The sequence below is a fragment of the Hyperolius riggenbachi genome, chromosome 7, assembly GCF_040937935.1.
Source record: "Hyperolius riggenbachi isolate aHypRig1 chromosome 7, aHypRig1.pri, whole genome shotgun sequence".
NCBI classification, from domain to species: Eukaryota; Metazoa; Chordata; class Amphibia; order Anura; family Hyperoliidae; genus Hyperolius; species Hyperolius riggenbachi.
Genome location: NC_090652.1, coordinates 120,727,254 through 120,750,389, shown reverse-complemented (window position 1 = coordinate 120,750,389; position 23,136 = coordinate 120,727,254). Strand labels below are relative to the sequence as shown.

Genomic DNA, 23,136 nt, shown 5'->3' with positions numbered 1-23,136 from the left:
ATTGAGTCAGCAGCCTGGACCATACACAGAATTTAAAGTGGAACCAAACTCTTGCACAGCACCCAATGAAAAGTCTTTTATTACACATATAGTTGAAGAAATCCACTGCTGTGTTCTGTGTTTGTTTAGCCAGATGAAGTGTCTAATTAGTTCTTATTAGCAGCCATGAACAGTCTACAGAAACAGGCTCTCTCCCCATACAGTAAACACTGAGGCTTAACCCTTTCAGTGCTTCCTGCAAAGTGAAACCAAGTTCTAAACTTTTTTTATTTTTTTAGAAGTTCCATTAATTGTAGTGAAGACTTTTTTTTTTTTTTTTTCTATAAAGGTCATCATGCTGTGGCTAATCCTTTTAGTGTAGAGGTGATATTCTCAGTTTAGTTCCACATTAGTAATACAAGGGTTGTCCTCTTGGCGATTGATTTGTGCTACCACAGTATTATTGTATGGACAACCAGATTTTTCAGATATATCAGACATATGATTATTACTATTATTATTTTTTATTTTTTTTAGTCCAGCAGTGTAGAGAAAAGTATTCAGAAGTTCCATGGTTATCAGATACAAAAACTAGTGGCTGTGGCTAACCAGCTAAGCCAACACGCTTTTATGTATTTTTTTTTAAGTACTACACAAGACTGGGTAGAATCTTTGTATTAGGTTAAGTATATGGATTGTTGTGTTCTAGGTGGATGCCAGAGTGAGAGAATCCATCCAAGTAATGTTTGGGAGTCATGGAAACCTTCCAGAGTCTTTACTGCAATGGCTTTCTGCCAACTATGTCAGCCATGAAGATCTTGGCAGCAAGTTACAAGAGCTAGAACTGCGGATCCTGAAAAATATCACATACCAAATCTCTATCACAAAGAAGATGCCATCCCCGGCAGTGATAGAACGAGCTGTAACTGGAAGTGTAACTGGCATTACTGAGGAGGTAGGTGTACTTTTGTGTTACTGGGTTCCTGCAAGTTTCTGTGGAGAAATATTAGTGTAAATGGTCAGTAATAATGCAAGCTGCATGCTTACTAGAGACAGTGGCTTCAATTCACAAAGGGCAGTTCGATAATAAAATATTTTCACAGGTGCAGTTGAAGTTCAGTAATTTACCAAAAAACATTGCTTCAATTCACAAAGAACTATTCGGTAAACCGTAGAACCAGCTGTGGAGTAGGTCTCTGTTCTGTTATGGTGGAGTTCTTCCACTTATTACAATAGTGAGAGGCATCCCTTTATCTACATATGTCCCCTTCTAGCCCCTCCGAATCTGTCTTATCAGTTCTTAATATTTAATGAAATGGCCAGAGTTGAGATGAACATTTAAAGAGTGAAAATAAAGTGCTTCATTTTTACAATGATTATGTATAAATAATTTAATCAGTGTTTGCCCACTACCTTTCCTCTCCCTGATTTACATTCTGACATTTATCACATGGTGACATTTTTACAGCTTGCAGGTGATGTAGCTGCTGCTTGCTTTTTTGGCAGTTGGAAACGGCTGTAAACAGCTATTTCCCACAATGCAACAAGGTTCACAGACAGGAAACAGCCCAGGAACATGGTCCTCAGAGTTTCTTGTGGGAGGGGTTTCACCACAATATCAGCCAAATAGAGCCCCCTGATAATCAGTTTGTGAAAAGGAATAGATTTCTCATGTAAAAGAGGGTATCAGCTACTGTATGGGATGAAGTTCACTTTTTGGTCACGGTTTCTCTTTAAAGGGACTCCAGTTAAAAACAAAATCTGAACTTACCTGGGGCTTTCTCCAGCCCACCGTAGGTCAGGAGGTCTCCCGCGTCCTCTTGGCTCCTCTCCCGGTCTCTCCACAGAAATCGCGACCGGCGACACCGGAGCCGAGTGTCGGGCTGACACTTCCTGAACGATGACGCTCGTCGTCATCACGGCGTCCGGCGTGACAGTACTGCGCATGCGTGCTTTTCTAACTGTAAACCATGCATGCATAGTACTGTCACACCGGGCGCCGTGATGACGCGTAGCGGCTGGCGTGATGACGACGGAAGTGTCAGCCCGGTTGGTAATTTCAGCTTGCCATGCGGTAACAGCTTTAGTGAAATGACCTTTCACTAAATGTTTAGTAAAATCAGCTGATTTCTGCACACGGTAATGCTTTGTGAATGGAAGTCTGTGTACACTGTTTTGTTTATATCTGACTATTATGGACTTACTTATTGAGGATTTATTTGCACAGTCTTGAGCAATTCTATTCACTGTTTTTTTTTTTTTCTTCTTGTTTTAATTCCAATTTCTAGGAAGCTCTTGTTCTTGTAAATAATGCTTTAAAGCTTTATGCTCAAGACCGCACTGGTATGGTGGATTTTGCACTGGAATCTGGAGGCAAGTTTCTTATTCTTTGTTTTTCATGGCACTCTTCCAAATAGACTCATCTACCCAATTATGGCATGTGTGGGAGATGGTATACTTTGAATTTAGGAACTGCATTGTCAGCAAATGGAGAGAACCACCCAAAAGGAGAAAAATGGTCAAAATATTAAATTAAAAGAAACCTGCAATATGTTTAAAAAGAGTTCCACTTACCTGGGGCTTCTGCCAGCCCCCTGAAGCCTCCCTGTGCCCGCACCATCTCTGAATGATCCTCTGATTCCCCGCTGCGGCTAACTTATGGAATCGCAAGTTGATGGCCACTGCGGCTGGAAATTACTTCTAGATGTAATTTTACTATTTGGCCACAGGCTGTCCTCGCAGCTCACTTCCGTATGCGTGGTATTAGTACGCAAAACGGAAGTAATGCGTGGATGGGACAGTGGGAAGTTTGTGAAAGACTGAGCCGTCTCATAGACTGCGTCGGCCTTTCATAGGGGGATTTGGATCAATTCATTGATCTCTGGGCTAACGGAAGATGGTGGGAGCGCGTGCAATTGCGGGCGGGGCCAGCAGCAGTTAGTGCTTAGTACAGGATGAATTTCCTTTTCATAAGTGAATCTGAGCTTCCTGTGCTGCTGGTTGTAAGAGCAGTAGTGTAAGGTCATAAGGTGTGTGCCATGCATCATGATCTTCTGCCTTGACTGACGTGTTAGGCAGCTTTGTGTGGAGAATTCTCATGCCTTCTCTGCCCACTTAAGGCTCACAACTTTTTGAATAAAATAGTATAAATGTCAGTGTAAGTAAATGGTATAATAGTAGCCTTTACATGTCCGGTCACACATGTGATCAATGATCTATCCAAAATGAACCAAAAGTGAATCGTACAACTGATATCAAAATCAATACATATCTTTGCGAGCTTGGGTAGCCGTAATAGAAATCACAAGCTGAGATAGTTGGCCGTTCCAGTCCGTATATGCAGCTGTCACACTATATGTTTTGTAGCCCTTACTAGGAACTACTCTTGTATAGAATATGAAGCTTTTAAGTGTGGTCCTATGCAAGGCCAATAGACTAAACATACACATGGACTCTTTTAGAAAAGCAGGACTTCTATAAAGAATATTTATAAGGAAAGGGTTGGCCTCATGCAAACTGTTACACAAATTGTAATCTGTTCTTTCCACAAGTGTAAATGCTGTCAAGCCGCATGGGATGGGAGCCTGAATCCAGCCTTCTCTTATCTTCATTGCTTATTCTTGTAGGTGGCAGCATCCTGGGCACTCGTTGTTCTGAAACCTATGGAACTAAGACAGCACTCCTGAGCTTGTTTGGAATTCCATTATGGTATTTATCCCAGTCTCCCAGAGTGGTGATACAGGTGAGTTCACTAGTTATACCACTAGAACAGCAGCTCTCAGCATTTTCTCAGCATGTACCCTTATATGAACGGTCGTCTTTGCTGAGTAACCTTTAATTGTGAATAACAGCATCTAAAGTAACTCTTTACAGCGATATGCAGTTTTCCTAAAATGTGCATGTGTAAAGAGGCCAGAAAAATTAGGCATATACACAAGCCTGAAAAATTAGGTATTGTAGCAGCCGCTGCTTTATGGCTAAAACATAACCTAGATAAAGGAGAACTTTCAAGCATACTGCAAGATTTGTTTACTAGGGTTTTTTTGCCAGCAGATTTAAGATTTACACATTTACAGAAAGAGGAATTATTGTACAGCTGGTGCCATAACTTCTGGAATGTTTAGAATGTAAATTGCTCCCATAGACCATAAATTAGAGTTAGCACAGGTGCTGAAGGCATAATGTCATGCTAGAAAGCGGCACTGCCTGCATCAAGACACATACCAACGGTGATGCATACCTTTAGCAAGCAGAGCCTCTAGAAGACAAAACTAGAAGCGCCAAAAAAAATATGTATGCGGTTTCATCCATAAATAATTGAATCCCTCTATTCAGGGGTGCTGCCAAGGTACAAGCAAGCCGTGGGGAGTGGTGTGCCACTCCCATTTTTCCACTACGGCGCCATTTGCTCGCTGCTCCCATCAGAGAAGTGGGCACAAATTATGGGCCGATTGAGGCTACAAAAACCTTAGCTGTGCCCCTGCCTCTATTGGTCAGAAGCCATTTGGTTTTTATTTTGTATCGCACTCTTTCTGGAGGGAACATGGAGGCTAAACTAGTTTCCTTGATGTGTCCATTACATGTTCTGATGTGACCATAGCAGGGCACATTGGCCTCAATTCACTAAGATCATGCTGGAGATAATAGGGCAAGAGAAAACTTACCTCCACACAGTAAGATAGTTATCTTATCTCTTCATTCCTTACGTAACCTCTTCTGTAGTTAATTTAGTTATTTTAAGGATTAAAGAGTTAACCTAAAGACAGAACAGTTAACTTTAGGTTTGCCTGAGGTAAAATGTTTCCTGAATACTACATGCCTTATCACTATGGTAACAACTCTAGAAGAGTTATTAAAGACAGGAGATAAGCTTAGTGAATTGAGGCCATTGTGTTTTTTGAGATGAGTTTTAGATACATTTTGTTCCAAAAAAATTGTTATGAATTGAGTGAGTAACTGCCTGAGTAAAACCAAATTCAAGTCACACGGTACAAGCCAAACACAATTGAGAATGTATTTTAAATGGAGGCTAATGCTCTTCCATAAGCTTTCATTCAAAAGTCCTGACCTGTTGAAGATGCATTCAGAATGTGTACACAATTCCTTAGAGTGGGCGGTTTGGCAGGATAGAAATGAGAATGTGCACTAATGTTCCCAGGGAATTGGGAGGAGAATGTTCAAAGATTTAAAGGGAACCTGAAGTATTAACCACTTAAGGACTGCAGTCATAAAACCCCTTAAGGACCAGAGCCTTTTTTTCCATTCGGACCACTGCAGCTTTCACGGTTTATGGCTCAGTCATACAACCTACCACCTAAATGAATTTTACCTCCTTTTCTTGTCACTAATACAGCTTTCTTTCGGTGCTATTTGATTGCTGCTGCGAGTTTTACTTTTTATTATATTCATCAAAAAAGACATGAATTTTGTCAAAAAAATGACTTTTTTAACTTTCTGTGCTGACATTTTTCAAATAAAGTAAAATTTCCTATACATTTGAGCGCGAAAGTTATTCTGCTACATGTCTTTGATTAAAAAAAAAACATTCAGTGTATATTTATTGGATTGGGTAAAAGTTATAGCGTTTACAAACTATGGTGCCAAAAGTGAATTTTCCCATTTTCAAGCATCTCTGACTTTTCTGCGCACCTGTCAGGTTTCATGAGGGGCTAAAATTCCAGGATAGTACAAATCCCCCCCCAAATGACCCCATTTTGGAAAGAAGACATCCCAAAGTATTCAGTGAGAGGCATGGTGAGTTCATAGAAGATTTTATTTTTTGTCACAAGTTAGCGGAAAATGACACTTTGTAACAAAAAAAAAAAAAAAGTTTCCATTTCTTCTAACTTGCGACAAAAAAAAATGAAATCTGCCACGGACTCACTATGCTACTCTCTGAATACCTTGAAGTGTCTACTTTCCAAAATGGGGTCATTTGTGGGGTGTGTTCACTGTCCTGGCATTTTGGGGGGTGCCTAATTGTAAGCACCCCTGTAAAGCCTAAAGATGCTCATTGGACTTTGGGCCCCTTAGCGCAGTTAGGCTGCAAAAAAGTGTCACACATGTGGTATCGCCGTACTCAGAAGAAGTAGTATAATGTGTTTTGTGGTGTATTTTTACATATAACCATGCTGGGTGGGAGAAATATCTCTGTAAATGACACATTTTTGATTTTTTTTACACACAATTGTCCATTTACAGAGAGATTTCTCCCATGGGTATGTGTAAAAATACACCACAAAACACATTATACTACTTCTCCTGAGTATGGCGATACTACATGTGTGACACTTTTTTGCAGCCTAGGTGCGCTAAGGGGCCCAACGTCCTATTCACAGGTCATTTTGAGGCATTTGTTTTCTAGACTACTCCCTACGGTTTAGGGCCCCTAAAATGCCAGGGCAGTATAGGAACCCCACAAGTGACCCCATTTTAGAAAGACGACACCCCAAGGTATTCCGTTAGGGGTATGGTGAGTTCATAGAAGATTTTATTTTTTTGTCACAAGTTAGTGAAAAATGACACTTTGTGAAAAAAACAATAAAAATCCAATTTCCGCTAACTTTTGACAAAAAATAAAATCTTCTATGAACTCATCATACACCTAACAGAATACCTTGGGGTGTCTTCTTTCTAAAATGGGGTCACTTGTGGGATTCCTATACTGCCCTGGCATTTTACGGGCCCAAAACTGTGAGTAGTCTGGAAACCAAATTTCTCAAAATGACTGTTCAGGGGTATAAGCATCTGCAAATTTTGATGACAGGTGGTCTATGAGGGGGCAAATTTTGTGGAAACGGTCATAAGCAGGGTGGCCTCTTAGATGACAGGATGAATTGGGCCTGATCTGATGGATAGGAGTGCTAGGGGGGTGACAGGAGGTGATTGATGGGTGTCTCAGGGGGCGGTTAGAGGGGAAAATAGATGCAATCAATGCACTGGGGAGGTGATCGGAAGGGGGTCTGAGGGGGATCTGAGGGTTTGGCCGAGTGATCAGGAGCCCACACGGGGCAAATTAGGGCCTGATCTGATGGGTAGGTGTGCTAGGGGGTGACAGGAGGTGATTTATGGGTGTCTCAAGGTGTGATTAGAGGGGGGAAATAGATGCAAGCAATGCACTAGCGAGGTGATCAGGGCTGGGGTATGAGGGCGTTCTGAGGTGTGGGCGGGTGATTGGGTGCCCGCAAGGGGCAGATTAGGGTCTAATCTGATGGGTAACAGTGACAGGTGGTGATAGGGGGTGATTGATGGGTAATTAGTGGGTGTTTAGAGGAGAGAAGAGATGTAAACACTGCACTTGGGAGGTGATCTGATGTCGGATCTGCGGGCGATCTATTGGTGTGGGTGGGTGATCAGATTGCCCGCAAGGGGCAGGTTAGGGGCTGATTGATGGGTGGCAGTGACAGGGGGTGATTGATGGGTGGCAGTGACAGGGGGTGATTGACAGGTGATCAGTGGGTTATTACAGGGAAGAACGGATGTAAATAATGCACTGGCGAATCGATAAGGGGGGGGGGTTGAGGGCAATCTGAGCGTGTGGGCGGGCGATTGGATGCCCGCAAGGGTCTAATCTGATGGGTAACAGTGACAGGTGGTGATAGGGGGTGATTGATGGGTGATTGATGGGTAATTAGTGGGTGTTTAGAGGAGAGAATAGATGTAAACGATGGATTTGGGAGGTGATCTGATGTCGGATCTGCGGGCGATATATTGGTGTGGGTGGGTGATCAGATTGCCCGCAAAGGGCAGGTTAGGGGCTGATTGATGGGTGGCAGTGACAGGGGGTGATTGATGGGTGGCAGTGACAGGGGGTGATTGACAGGTGATCAGTGGGTTATTACAGGGAAGAACGGATGTAAATAATGCACTGGCGAATCGATAAGGAGGGGGTTGAGGGCAATCTGAGCGTGTGGGCGGGCGATTGGGTGCCCGCAAGGGTCTAATCTGATGGGTAACAGTGACAGGTGGTGATAGGGGGTGATTGATGGGTGATTTATGGGTAATTAGTGGGTGTTTAGAGGAGAGAATAGATGTAAACGATGGATTTGGGAGGTGATCTGATGTCGGATCTGCGGGCGATCTATTGGTGTGGGTGGGTGATCAGATTGCCCGCAAGGGGCAGGTTAGGGGCTGATTGATGGGTGGCAGTGACAGGGGGTGATTGACGGGTGATTGACGGGTGATTGATGGGTGATTGACGGGTGATTGACAGGTGATCAGGGGGGATAGATGCATACAGTACACAGGGGGGGGGGAGGGTCTGGGGGGGTCTGGGGAGAATCTGAGGGGTGGGGGGGTGATCAGGAGGGAGCAGGGGGCAGTTTAGGGACTAAAAAAAAAAATAGCGTTGACAGATAGTGACAGGAAGTGATTGATGGGTGATTAGGGGGGTGATTGTGTGCAAATGGTGGTCTGGGGGGTGGGCAGGTGGGGGTCTGAGGGCTACTGTGGGCGATCAGGGGGCAGGGGGGGGGCAAATCAGTGTGTTTGGGTGCAGACTAGGGTGGCTGCAGCCTGCCCTGGTGGTCCCTCGGACACTGGGACCACCAGGGCAGGAGGCAGCCTGTATAATACACTTTGTAAACATTACAAAGCGTATTATACGCTTCCTATCCGGGGATCGTCGGGTTAGCAACCCGCCGGCGCTTCCGATTGGCCGGCGGGTTGACGTCGCGGGTGGGCGGAGCCTATTGCCGGTGGATGCGCGCGCATCCCAGCGCGCGATCCCCGGCCAGAGAGTGCCCCAGGACCTGACGCCAATCTGCGTTACGTGGTCCTGGGGCTGCCACTTTGCCGCCGCCAATATGAAGTAGGCGGTCGGCAAGTGGTTAAAAAAAAAAAAAAAAAAGTTTCACTTTACCTGGGGCTTCTACCAGCCCCCTGCAGCCGTCCTGTGCCCATGCCATTTCCAAACAATCCTCTGGTCCCCTGTCGCGGCACACTTTCAGTTTCTTCAGGCACTGGTCACTGTGCTTGCGCAGCCCTGGGTACGCACATATCGTTGGCACACCCGTCGCCGGGAGCGTCCTGCACAGGCGCAGTAGATATTTTCTCACAGGCGCAGTGGACGTCTATTTGTAAGTCAGCGAAAATGAAAGTGAGCCACGGCTGGTGACCGGAGGATTGTTTGGAAATGGCATGGGCACAGGTCGGCTGTAGGGGGCTGTCAGAAGCCTCAGGTAAGTGAAACTTTTTTTTTTTTTTTTTTACACATCAGGTTCCCTTTAAGTGGTTAGCAGGTTTTTGCTTTGTTGGATCCCAGTGACTTCCCCTTGACAATGAGTGCTCCCCCATCCATCTTCCTGTGGGGGGGGGAGGGGGGTACATGCAACAGCACGCAATGGCCGTGAATGGGAAGTCAAGTGATCGCAGTACTTTCTGCAGAGTTGTCCAGATCTTAAAGATCTGATCTGCCGCAACAGTTGTTATCGCCACGCGTCGCCAAACATTTGCATGATCACGTGCCTGTATCCACATTGCGAGATCGGGGAAATGATCTCGTTTCTCAAAAAATAGCCGGTCTGGAAAATCGTGTAGGGGGCTCTTAGCTGCATACAATGGCATGAGGACTTCTTCCAGAATAGGTTACGCCTCCATTGCAGCCCAATTCTAGTCACCTAGTTGTATGCAGCTAAGAGCTATACTTACTACCAAGAGCTATAGTTACATTCTGGGAGTCCGGATGTCATGGCTATTTTTATTCACTCTTTTTTGTGAATAAATACTCTGCTTTTTAAGAATTGGCAAGTGCTGGTCATCTTTATCTTTTAGCCTTAACAACCCTCTCACTTCCGTTGTCCCTTAAAGCGGAATATAACCCTGCATTTCAACTTTGCTCTAAAACATTATTTACAGCATATTATATGCAAAAAGCATTTTTTTTTTTACTAGACCAGCATTGGAAGGGTTAAACACAGAGGTTTTAAGTTCCGTGCAGACGTTCAGATAGTTACATTCTATTTAGTTATATGTATATATTTAGAAATGTTACACACTCTTTGGCTGTCCTCCAACTCCTTCTCAGTGAGAGAGAGATGAGTCACAATAAACACTTAGATACATTTGTGTAAACAAAAAGTATCTAACTCAAGTTCGGATGGTCTGCAAAAATCTCCAGGGACTTTACAGCGCTGTGTAACCCTTCCAATGCTGGTCTAGTAAAAAAAAAAAAATGCTGGTTGCATATAATATACTGTAAATAATGTTTTAGAGCAAAGTTGAAATGCAAGGTTATATTCCGCTTTAAGTCTGGACACCCAGGGCACATATTAACGGATAAGCACACTACCCTTTAAACTTAAGTCGGTAGTACCCACAGTTTGCAAACATTTTTAATTGTGTGGTGGCAACTTGTCAAAGAAAAATCATAACGCCAGCATATTAAGCTCAACAAAATATGTATGTAAACTACCAAATATTTTTTTGTTTCAGCCTGACATGTACCCTGGAAACTGCTGGGCGTTCAAAGGAGCTCAAGGCTATCTGGTTGTGCGCCTGTCAATGACCATCTACCCAACAGCGTTCTCATTGGAGCACATTCCCAAGTCTCTCTCCCCCACCGGCAACATCACAAGTGCTCCAAAGGATTTTGCTGTATATGTAAGTAGCCTTGCTTGCTGTATGCAGACTACAAGCACTGCACACTGTATGTATGTATGTATGTATGTATGTATGTCACAATGACCATGTTTCTGTTTTGTAAGGGCTTGGAGGATGAATATCAGGAAGATGGAACCCTGTTGGTTCAGTCTGTGTATGATGAAGAGGGAGAATCGCTGCAATCCTTTCGTGTGACGGTAGGTTGTTGTTTAAAACAGTAGGATTAGCCATACTATACCAGGGGGAAAAACACATAAGTAGATAAATACTTGATCTACTTACATAACATAAGTATTGTACTGTCAACCTTTTGGTTTCAGTGAATGTTATATAGTAAATGAAGAGAATTCCTGGTGGGAACCATGTCTTTTGTCCACAGTTTGAGGCTAAATACTGATGTTATTTCTTCCCTTAACTTCTATTATTTTCTCCTCCAATGCTGAGTCACCTCAGTCTTGCCTGTAAACACAAGTGAGCAGAGGATCACGTTTCAGCTAGGCCCCCCCCCCGGCGTTACAATAAAATCACCAGGGGGCGGCGCAGCACTTTTCTTCATTTATTTTTTTTTTTTTTTCAAATCATGTAGCTAGCCTAGCGCTAGCTACATGATAGCCGCTGTGCAGCAGCATCCCCCTACCCCTTCCGATAGCCTCCGGCGATCAGAGCAAACAGGAAATCCCGTTCAGAATGGGATTTCCTGTTTGGCTTCCCCCGTCGCCATGGCGGCGATCGGGATGATGTCATCGATGTCATGGCGTCTGGGGGAGTCCCTTGGCGTAGCCTGGCGGTGATTGGCCAGGCTGCACAAGGGGTCTGGGGAGGCGCGGCGGGTAGTGGCGGCGATCGGGTAGTACACGTATCTAGCAAAGTGCTAGCTGTGTGTAGGAAAAAAAAAATTGCTAATCGGACCACCAGGGCCTGAGAAATCCTCCCCGGTGGCTTAGCCCGAACTCCATTCGGGATTACCGCCAAGGAGGTTAATACACTGTTGAAATTTGATTTGCATGGTGACAATCCTGCGTTTAACATCTACTATGCTGCCATTTTTCACTATGACCCTACAAACTGACATTTCTGAAATGACTGATACTGACTGAAATGACTGATACTGACTCACTAGTACTGGAAAATGATCTAAATGACAAAAGTTTTTGACCCAGTGCTGACATTTGATATCATGCGTAGATCATGTAGTCGTTGGTTTGTACCTCCAGTCAGATCATTTAACAGAGACAAAACTCTTAAAGCATACCTGAAGTAAAAAAAAAATTCAAACCAAAACAAACAAGCTACTTACGTCAGTGGATAGTCTAGTGGCTTCCCTGATCTCCTTACACACCTCTGTTGGATCCAGGGTTGCCGCGATTTACGGTATTACGGTATACCGCGGTTTTACAATACACGGTAATCACGGTGAGCACTTTTAGGAAATACCGTTTTTTGCTGTATTTCCGTATCCCCCGCCACCGCTCCGGCATTGTCCTGCTCTCCGTCTTCCTCCGTTACTAAGGCAAGCTCCCAAAGCTAGTTCCTGATTGCGGGAGGCTTGCGACATGAGTGCAGGAGCTGGGTGGTGATACGCGTCCTGTGATGACGCCAGCACGACTGGAGCGCACACAGAGATCTATTTCTCGGCAATGTATCTGCTTGTAGTTTTTTATTGTGGTCTGTACTACAAAGGCAGAGGGGGAGTCACCAGGTCATTCCTGCCAAAATAAAAACGGCAAATGAGAAAAGGCTACAGCCCGTTCTCCCTTCTGCTAGATGCACGCAGCCCCCTGCTTCCCCCGACTGCAGAGCTGACATAAACATTGATACAGATCAGTGTTCAAAAGAATGTCCAGCTCTCCTCCCTCCATGAAAATGATGAGCATGCCGCCCGCCTGGGAGAAGGAGCGAGAGACACACTGCACATGGAGGAGCTGAAGCTTATGACACCAGATAAGCAGTGTTGCTGTGGGAGAGGTGCTGTATTTGAATGCAGCCAGTGTGTATATGTATGGCATGTGTGTGTGATGTGTCTGACTGATGTATGTATGTGTGTGATGTCTGAATAATGTCTGCCTGATGTATGTGTGTGGTATGTCTGCCGGATGTATGTATGTCTGCCTGATGTATATGTTTGTGATGTCTGCCGTGTGTGTGTGTGTGTGTGTTTGTCTGCCTGATGTACGTGTGTCTGTGTGATGTCATGTGTCCTCATGCCCACTGCCCCCCAGTTCTATTCTGTCCCCCTACTTTTTAAAGAAATCGTCCGCAGTGACTTAGCTCAGGACTTCACCTAACTCATGTCGCTCCACCCATTTGCATTTCATTTTTCAGCTCTGGTATCCTGTAAAGGAAACCAGAGACGCAGCATAGTGAAAGTTTTATAAATAACTGCGGCTTCCTTCAGCCACATCATGCGCACAGATCCATTCCACGCCGCCATCCTCAGCCTTTTCTATCGCGGTTACTGAGTCCCGTAACTTTGGCCAGTCGCGGACAGTTTTATGCATGCGCAGTGCGCTCCCTCCGTCTCTGGCAGAAAATAGTACTATGCCTGCGTAGTATTATTCTCCGCTGTAGAGAACGCACTGCGCATGCTCAGACTGGCTGCGAATGGCTCAAGTTACGGGACTCAATACCAGCGATAGAAAAGGCTGAGGATGGCAGCGTGGGAGGGATCCGTGCGCATGATGGGGCTGAAGGAAGCCGCAGGTATATATAAGACTTTCACTATGCTTCATCTCTGGTACACTAATGTGTATAGTAAAGTGTACCACCAGCATTTTTAAAGTGGACCTGAACTCAAAACGTCCTCCTCTCTGCTCAAAAAGATATGCAACAGCAATTTCTTTCTTTGTTACAGCTTATACAAATCCTAAAATAAATCTGTACAGTTTCTACTTCCTGATTCATGGAAGCAGACATATTAACCTACTGTGCTTTCAAATGGCCTTATCTGCCCTCTCTGCCATAGGCAGTCCTGTGAGACGGGGAGAATGAGATTTACTTTTGGTATTGTTTGGTATTGTTGGTTTTTTTTTTACATTTAGGAGAGTAAATATTTCAAGTATGACAGGAGGACCCTAACCATTAAGGGTCTAATAAAGAAGAGTTTGTTCAACTTTGACCTTTTCTTATTTTTATAAGGGTAATTGTAATGAGAATAATTGCGTAATACCGTATACCGTAATACCGTCATACCGTGGTATTTTTTTGACGGTTATCATACCGTGAATTTTCATACCGTTGCAACCCTAGTTGGATCACTGGCTCCCTCTATAACATATTTGACAAAATTGTTGGATATGTTGCTTATGGCTGTGCCCCTATGCGAGTACGAGCACAGCCATGCTATGCAGGCGTCAGTTGGGTTCTTGCCTTTGCAGAAGCAGTCTGCTTGTGCGAATGTGGTTTTGTGCTACATGTGCAGGTGAGAGAACCTTACTGTTGCCTGAGTAGAATGGCCATGCTCTTACTCTGTCAGGAGCGAAGCCACAGAGGTTAGAAGAGACACAGCCAGCAGTGGAGGAATCCAGAAGGATCAGGGTAGCCTCTGGACTCCAGGCGAAGTATCTGCCTTTTAAAACCTTGTAACCTACATGATTACTTTAAGCTGGCCATACACATTTTTTTTTTTTAAAAGGACAACTGATCCGAGAGGTAAATGGAGGCTGCCATATTTATTTTCTATTTATCTATTTCGCTGCAGTAATGTCTGAATAACACCAGAAATTAGCATGTAGCTAATCTTGTCAGATCTAAATATGATGTCAAACCCCCTGACCTGCTGCATGCTTGTTCAGGATCTATGGCTAAAAGTAGAAGTATGAGGCAAGGAACACACTTAGCAGAATCGCATCCGGATTCCACTACATAGTATGGGGAAAACACATGCGATTCTGCTAAGTGTGTTCCTTGCCTAAAAGGCAGAGGATCAGCACGGCAGCCAGGCAACTGATATTAATTAAAAGGAAATACATTTGGCAGCCTCCATATACCTTTCTGTTCAGTTTTCTTTTAGTTTTATGAACCAGCAATGGACAGAGATAACAACCTATACTATTGCGTGAGATTTCCTCCTTTTTATGGATGGTGATGCATTTCTAGCATGTCAGTAGGACTGCTGTCAGATATCTACAATTACAGTACCCATTGTTATACTCTGGTACATGGAGTATCTCCATGTACTTTGAATGTATGCTGTTTTGCATGAAAATTTGCATGCTTTATCTCAGGAGAATTTCTACAACCGCATCACCATGAACTTGTCCTTAGTCTGTATTCAGAGATTGAGGTTTCACACAGGGGCTTGTGGAGCTTGAATAATATCCACATAAACTTTTTCCTGCTACTTAAAGAGGAACTGTAACGACAAAACGGCCCCTGGGGGGTACTCACCTCGGGTGGGGGAAGCCTCAGGATCCTAATGAGGCTTCCCACGCCGTCCTGCGTCCCTCGGGGGTCTCGCTGTAGCCCTCCGTACAGCCGTGACGCAATATTTACCTTCCTGGCTCCTGCGCAGGCGCTCTGATGGCTGTCGGCGCCGAAGTAGGCGGAAATACCCGATCTCCGTCGGGTCTGCTCTACTGCGCAGGCGCAAGTTTCCGGCGCCTGCGCAGTAGAGCGGACCCGACGGAGATCGGGTATTTCCGTGCCGAAAGTCGCCACAGCGCCCCCGCTGGAGCCAGCAAAGGTAAATATTGAACTGACAGTCGGCACAGTCGCCGGCTGTTCGGAGGGCTGCGGCGAGACCCCCGTGGGACAGAGGACGGCGTGGGAAGCCTCATTAGGATCCGGAGGCTTCCCCCACCTGAGGTGAGTACCCCCCAGGGGAGGTTTTTGTTGTTACAGAGTCTCTTTAAAGGAATACTATCGATTCACATATTTTTTTCAATTGACACAGGAATTGTTTGGGAAGTGCTGCTAAGTACTGATGTATACATTTTAGTAGCAACTTCTTTGTTTACTGTTAGCAAAATACATTCAAAGTTTAAACTGGCGGCTGACTGAGCCATGAGGAGAGGGGAAATTCCCCTCACACTTGATCAGTTCTCTGTGTAGCTCTGTGTGTGACAGAGAGAGACAGGACACAGGAGCTGCAGCTGTTGGGAGCTCTGTTTCTGATTGAAGTGTCTAAAGAGAGCAGAGGAAATGTAACTAATTCTCACAGCTTTTTCATATTGTTTTTGCTTTCAGAGTTTGATATGTTTGATATTTGCTTTCTGTAGTCTGATATGTAACTCTGGCTGTGCATTGAAGGAGACACCCCCGTCTGCAATTGATTTGTCCCAATATAGCTAAATCCTACCCTCAATAAATTACAGCTTTTGTAAAAAAGAGAGAAATCGAGAGCCCAATATGGTGTAGTATGTCAGAGATACGAAGGGAAATGAATAGGTGAGATGGTTATACTCACAAACATGGGTTACCTCCTAGGCAACCACTGTATAGGCAGGTGAGGAGATTAGACCTGTCCTCACTCAGAATTAAGAAGTCGCTCTCTGTAGATCAGAAAAAATGGGGTAGGGTCACCCCTCCACCTGGGGTGGACTCAAGTATACTGGTAGGTGATCAGAGGCGCCAGCAGAATAAAATTAGTATAAAATTGTTAAGAATTGCTGGGAGGGAAAGTGGTGGACTTCCCCTCAATAATTAGACACCAAGGTCTGTCATCGAATCAAACGAATACATTTATTCAATAGTACCCCAAAATCTGCAACGCGTTTCGTGGGAGCAGACCCACTTCTTCAGGCAATAAAACGGGGACAACAAACACAGCAATTAATGTGCAGTGAATTTAGCACATTCACAGAGGTGCTAAATTCACTGCACATTAATTGCTGTGTTTGTTGTCCCCGTTTTATTGCCTGAAGAAGTGGGTCTGCTCCCACGAAACGCGTTGCAGATTTTGGGGTACTATTGAATAAATGTATTCGTTTGATTCGATGACAGACCTTGGTGTCTAATTATTGAGGGGAAGTCCACCACTTTCCCTCCCGGCAATTCTTAACAATTTTATACTAATTTTATTCTGCTGGCGCCTCTGATCACCTACCAGTATAAATTACAGCTTTTGCCTCTGATATTTAACATGAAAAGTAGGAAAATGTTTACACAGCTACTTAGACATTATTTGTACATTGTCAGTTTAGAACACTTGGGGATCAATAGTATTCCTTTAATTGTAGATGTAAAGCACACAAAATTCAGAGACGTCTATACTGTATAAAATGAAAGCTGAACTTTTCATTGATTGATTTCTTGATCTCATTTCTGTCAAGTCCTATATACCTAAATAACCTTGTTTGACTTGTGCACAGCACCTTTATAGATCATTAATTGAAGTGATAAGATATTTGCTTCAAATATTAAAGGGTCATATCTGACTCTAAGCTGCTCTGAGAGTGAAAGTGTTTACACTACAGGGGCACAGCAGGTCAGTGACCAGCTTTGTTATGTTTTGCAAACTGCTTGAAATGTGCAAACAAAAGTTATGCATTGGGCTCTCTTTGCGTAAGGTTCTCATCCATTGCTTTTCTTTGCAGAGAATTCACAAGTTCAGGTACACTTTATGCTGTTACAAAGTCATACAAAGATTTAGAAAAGTCTTCATATTTTAAATCGTACTTTTCTGAAAGCAACAATGTAGTATAGCTATTCATAGCAACCTATCACATTCTGATTCCAAGAATGTGGTTGCCATAGTTAGGTCACACGTTTTCCTCACTGTAAGTGTGCATTTTGAGTGCCATTCCAGAGCTAAATGTGCACCATCTTAACCACTTGAGGACCCACCCTTTACCCCCCCTTAAGGACCAGCGTTATTTTTTGTGATCTGTGCTGGGTGGGCTCTGCAGCCCCCAGCACAGATCAGGTTTCATGCAGAGCGATCAGATCGCCCCCCTTTTTTCCCCCCTATGGGGATGGTGTGCAGGGGGGGTCTGATCGCTCTGGTGGGCAGGCTAGTTGCGGGGGGGGGCACCTCAAAGCCCCCCTCCGCGGCGACATTCACCCCCCTCCCTTTCCTACCTGTCCCCCCGGTGATCGGGGCTGCACAGGACGCTATCCGTCCTGTGCAGCCAGTGACAGGACGTCCCCTGTCACATGGCGGCGATCCCCGGCCGCTGATTGGCCGGGGATCGCCGATCTGCCTTACGGCGCTGCTGCGCAGCAGCGCCGTACAATGTAAACAAAGCGGATTATTTCCGCTTGTGTTTACATTTAGCCTGCGAGCCGCCATCGGCGGCCCGCAGGCTATTCACGGAGCCCCCCGCCATGAATTGACAGGAAGCAGCCGCTCGCGCGAGCGGCTGCTTCCTGATTAATCAGCCTGCAGCTGGCGACGCAGTACTGCGTCGCTGGTCCTGCAGCTGCCACTTTGCCGACGCACGGTATAAGCGTGCGGTCGGCAAGTGGTTAAATCTGCAGTTGCTGGTAAATAGGACGCTTGCGGTTTTCCCTATTAAAGGAACCTCATAGTGAGGGGAAATATCAAGGCTGCCATTTTTCTTTTCTTGCAAAAGCTACTTGTCTGGCTGTTCTGATCTTATAACAGGAGAAATGGCAGCGCATCCTAACACCGGTTGCATCTGAATGACCACCAACAGAGGCGTGCAGAGCTCCCTAGAGGCAACATACACGCCTTGTATTCCAAACAAATGCTACAATTATGCACTAGAGCCCTAACCTCCCAAAAAACAGAATGCACACATAAATATCAAATAGGAGTAGCTAGCCATAAGGTAAACTTAGTTTTTCATGCATCTGTTTTGAATGCAAGATGTGTACCCTGCCTATAATTAAGCTCTGCACGCCTATGCTGCTAGCCATTCAGATGCAGCCTGCTTTGGGAAGCATTTCACTTCCACATTGGGTTTCTTTTAACAGTTGGCCTTTCATACCTCTGGGCGGTTTCTTACTGGTCTGACTGCTGTGGCAGGTCTTGAAGCAGTTTTCCTCTCCTGAACCCAGCGATCCATTTAATGTTTTATTGAATGGTGCTGTATATGATCTTCTGTTAATTTTCTCTCCAGGAAGAAAATGAGAAACCCTTCCTGATTGTGGAGCTCCGGATCCTCTCCAATTGGGGCAATGCAGATTACACATGTCTTTATCGATTCAGAGCTCATGGAACCCCAGTGAAATAAGGCCCAACTCTTACACTGTGTACATTTTTTATGTGTAAATATTTCAGAACTGGAACACTGGAAACTGTCAGGGACATGAGCGAGATTTCCAACCGGATCATTCTTCAAGGCCAAAAACCAGTTTTGTCATAGGAGAGAACTACTGCCAGCCATACTGATTTGATGTGTACTTCGCAGTTGCCACGTTGCTTTGGTTTGTTTCCAAGTTTGTCAAAGTGCTGCATGCAGATCGCTCAGGTTTGACAGCCCGGTTTGTAATAGACCCAATGTGTATCCTTTTATAGGGTAGCCATAGGAAAGCAAAGCCTGCTGCAGCTACAGCCAAACCTCCACTACAAACTCCAAGATGCTTCAGCCATTTCAAATAAGCTTTATTCTGATATGCCTAAATGGGTTTTAACTCACTTGATAGCCGCAAAAACAAAACACACACGAAAAAACCTAGTTTGTATTAAGGGCAAACTACTTAATATTTTGTAGGAACTTGTGCTGAAAAATGACATATAATCTGGTGGTTGTTGGCATCAGTCTTACTCCAAGAAGCTCTTACATGAGGTCTGGATTGCTTCCAAAGTATTCAGAGAGCCACCTTAATGTAAAAAAAAATGCCAAGGGCCATTGCACACAGCAAGTCACAGCCAATGATGTTGGAGCAAATCTCTTCCTATAATGTAGTAGTTACCAAAGCTTATTTGATGTGCAGCCTGTCATCCATAAAGAAAAATTACACAAACCCCAATCCTGCTACACATTACCAGCCTTGGCGTATTTCAGCCCGCTGGTTTCCGTTCTGGACTGTACCCCATACTTGTGCAAATGCATTTAAGTCTCAGTGACCTTTTAAAACATCAAGGGAGTGCACAGAGCAGCTCTAATGTCATGAGTGCCATTATTACCCCTCTAAATATACAGCTAAACAGTGACTAATGCATCTAATGCTCTCTATGGCAGGCTGCAGGCAGTGTACTAGTGATTAAATTGCACTTGGGGTATTACATATGGGTCATAATTTGTATTGTAAATACAGGTTCAGCTCACATTGCTGCATTCAATGGATGCGGTTTGTTCTATGTTACATTTAAGGCACATTGGATGCTGTAAGTTATACTGGATCAACAGTACAGATTCCTAATGACCTACCAATGGTACAAATGTAAAATATAAAACTAATCCTGCCACCAGGGGGTGTGCATATGCTCTAAAGAAGTGAGTTCTAACAGTGTCTTCTGATTGGGCTGCTATAGATGGGACAATCACCAATCACTTTCCCAGAGTAGTAAAGTGTCACCTGTATCCATGTGCAGTGGAACCAACCAGTGATGGATGATATAATAATATAACGAAGACTGGAGGAAAGCAATTGATGAAAGTGTTGGCTACAGCAACCAATGGGAGTGACGCATAGCTTGACACCAGGGCTAAAGACTGAACGTGATTGGCTGCTGGCAACAACACATCCAACACTCTTCTTTCTAGCTTTATAAAATACGTTCATTGAAAAGGATGGATGTTCAGGTACTTACACTTTACTGGCAAAAAGAAGCAACATTCTGAATAAGCCTCATTGACTTTACAAGCCCCCAGCAATATCTGCCTTTATTTTCCAATTCTCTCTGGTTAATGTAGATGTGTGTCGCCCCCTGTACATGACTTTTACTTGTCAACCTGTATTTTAAGTTATTTTGAAAGCTAGCCAAAAAACAAAACAAATGTCAAGTATATTTTTTATGTATATATTTATAGAAATGTTTTATAAGTTCGGAGCCTCACTTTTCTGCTGCATCTTGTATAGTTACAGTGCTCTGGCAAGAAAAAGCTGCAATGCCACACAAATTACTTTCTTTCCTTATTTTTTTTTTTTTTTGATGTCCAGGACCCAAGCAGGGCAATATCCTGCTTCTCAAGCACAACAGTAGCAGACGCAGCGTGGCATTTCAGCAGAGTTGCTATTCACATTCTCGTGAGCTCTCCGTATACGCCTGTGGAGAAAAAAAACGAACATGCATGCAGTGGTGTAGGGATCACCATAGCGGCTGCTATGAAGCCCTACGCCACTGGGGGCTCAGTTTCAGCGACAAAGGACTTCTATTTTTTCATCAAAATTTTGCTGCGTTAGCTAGAGGTACGTCTTCTGCCTGTGAAGCATGAGGTCGTGAGTTTGACTCTCGTCAGAAAGGAAAAATATAAATTTGCTATGGGGCCTCATGAGTTCTAGCTGTGCCCTGCATGCATGCATTTCTGTGCACTGGTTTTTTTGTAGGAGTATATGGAGAAATTACTTGGGATGGGGACGTCGCCAGCTATGCAAGAAGCAGATCCCCTGCTGGGGTCTTTGTTAGGCATTGGAAAATTTTGGGTGGAATTATTTAAGGTTTCCCAACAGTCAGACAATGAACTGCCTGGCTTAAAAAAAAAAAAAGTATATTATATTGCACAACAGTCCATTAGCCCTGAAAAGTCAATGAATTGCCTATACACAAGCTGTACAGAAATGGGATATTATAATTCAGATACACTATGTACATTTGGGAGGGAAAGGTGGGGAATACTTTTTTTTCTTCAAGGCAAAAAAAACACTAATTTATTTTTAAAGATGCAACATAGGACTGTGCAATGTATTTTTGTAAAGGCTTTTCAAGCTATTTTTTTTTCTTTTTCAGTACGTGTTTTGCTTGCTTCATATGACAAAATTATTGAAATGTTTTAAATAAAGAGTTTACTTTTTGAGTGCATGTAATATTTGGAACAGTAAATAAAGAGTACTACTTTTCTGTACTACTCTGTGTCTTCTTTTATGATGTCTGAAGTAGTCCTTGTTAAACAATAGTGCTGGGACAAGGTTTTCCAGCAACAGAGGCAGATGCTCCACAGTGCACCCCCCTCCCCCTGTACATTTTCCTGGTGTCTAGTGGTCTCCCTCCCCTAAACATTTCCCTGGTGTTTAGTGGCCCCTATAACTCCTCTGTAGATGTCCTTGTATCTAGTGGCATGGTTGTGGGGTGTTGAGCCCCCGTTTGTCATTTTGCTCCCTTCTTTGCCGTTTAGGGCCCATTCACACTACAAAGTAGCAAAATGGTAACGCTTAGCACTATCATTTTGTGCAGGTGATTTTACCGTGACTAGCATGGTAACATCACTGTACACTCCCGCAATTCCCAACAATCGTGATCAGCGCTTGTTTAAGCACTGTACCGCGATTGCTCGAGAATCATGGCAAAATGCTGCAGGTAGCACATTTTGTGATTGCTGTTAATCGCGAAACGCCTGCAATCACGACAGTGAGATCATTACCATAGGGTTCTATTTGCGCTAGCGATTTGGCGATTAGCGGGAATCGCCTGCTAATCGCCATAGTGTGAATGAGTTACTGCCCAGTGGGTTGGTAAAGACAGGGATTACAGCTCACCTCCTTTGGCATCTTGTGGATCCTTTCCTGCCAATTATTATTTCATGTCCCTGTGTCCTCCTTTGTCCTTCCTGTGTTCGCCTCTGTCATTCCGGTGCCTCCGTGTCCTTTGTCTCTCCCTGTGGTCTTTACGTTTAAGTGCACCCATTGTCTGGATCAGTCACTCTTGGTCTTGTGAGCTGCACCATGTGCAAGCCTTCACATCCCTGCAGCCAATAAGGTGTGCTGCACTGCCAATCACGGCCGTTGCTGTGCTTTGTTACAGGATCCAATGGTCTCGCAAGGTTCCACACATGACTTTTTATTTATTTTGTTGAGGTAGCTGTTGTATGGCCATGGCAATTTTTGACTGCCTACCTGCCAAAAGTACTCTGTTGGGATTCTATTGATTTTATGAGACAGTAACTGTGGTAATTTATTATACTGTATTAACCTTCCCGATCAGATTTAAAGGATGCCTATCTCACACTGCATAGTTTTTTGTTTTGTTTTTTGCAATAAAGCTTCAAGGGCTGTATGTTTAATTCAGTATACTTAATACCGTATCTTTATCAACCTATATATTCCCATGCATTTACAGTATATCGATCCAGGATTTTAAAGGGGGGTATCATATTGGCCTATATTATCTATGTTATCCAGGGAACAGAGTGGACAGTTTATCTTGATCTCTGAATACCTGCAGAAATCAATAGTGGAAAATTGCCGTTCAAAGGGTCTCCAATTGTGCCTGAATGACTGTTTATGATTGATTGCTGATCAGATTGGCAGGTCGATCGTTTAGGAGACTGGGATGATGAGCAACATTGAGATTTGCAGAGGGATCCCTGAATACCAGGTTGGTAAGCTGCTTGTAAGAGCCAAGAATGGGGGAAGAAAGGAAAATGCACAAGGACTTCCTTTTGTTTAATTGTACGCTTCTATATGGGCCCTGGTTTGCTGTAACTCCAGTCACAGAAATGGAACAGTGCAGCTTTTAGTGTGGCCCTCAGAGCTATTAAATTTGGTCCTAAAGTG

General features: G+C 44.1%; 1 protein-coding gene across 10 annotated transcripts in view; it reads left to right on the top strand.

Annotated features, from left to right (window-relative positions):
• SUN1 (Sad1 and UNC84 domain containing 1) overlaps window positions 1–21,473 on the top strand; it is a 144,398-nt gene extending 122,925 nt beyond the window's left edge. For all 10 annotated transcript variants that reach the window (XM_068244596.1, XM_068244594.1, XM_068244595.1 and 7 more), the window contains 6 exons: window positions 689–934; window positions 2,268–2,352; window positions 3,606–3,721; window positions 10,411–10,578; window positions 10,683–10,775; window positions 18,600–21,473. In XM_068244596.1, coding sequence (XP_068100697.1) covers window positions 689–934; window positions 2,268–2,352; window positions 3,606–3,721; window positions 10,411–10,578; window positions 10,683–10,775; window positions 18,600–18,713 — 822 coding nt within the window. In that variant the 3' untranslated portion in view covers window positions 18,714–21,473. The remainder of the gene's footprint in view (window positions 1–688; window positions 935–2,267; window positions 2,353–3,605; window positions 3,722–10,410; window positions 10,579–10,682; window positions 10,776–18,599) is intronic.
• Window positions 21,474–23,136: the final 1,663 nt, after the last annotated feature.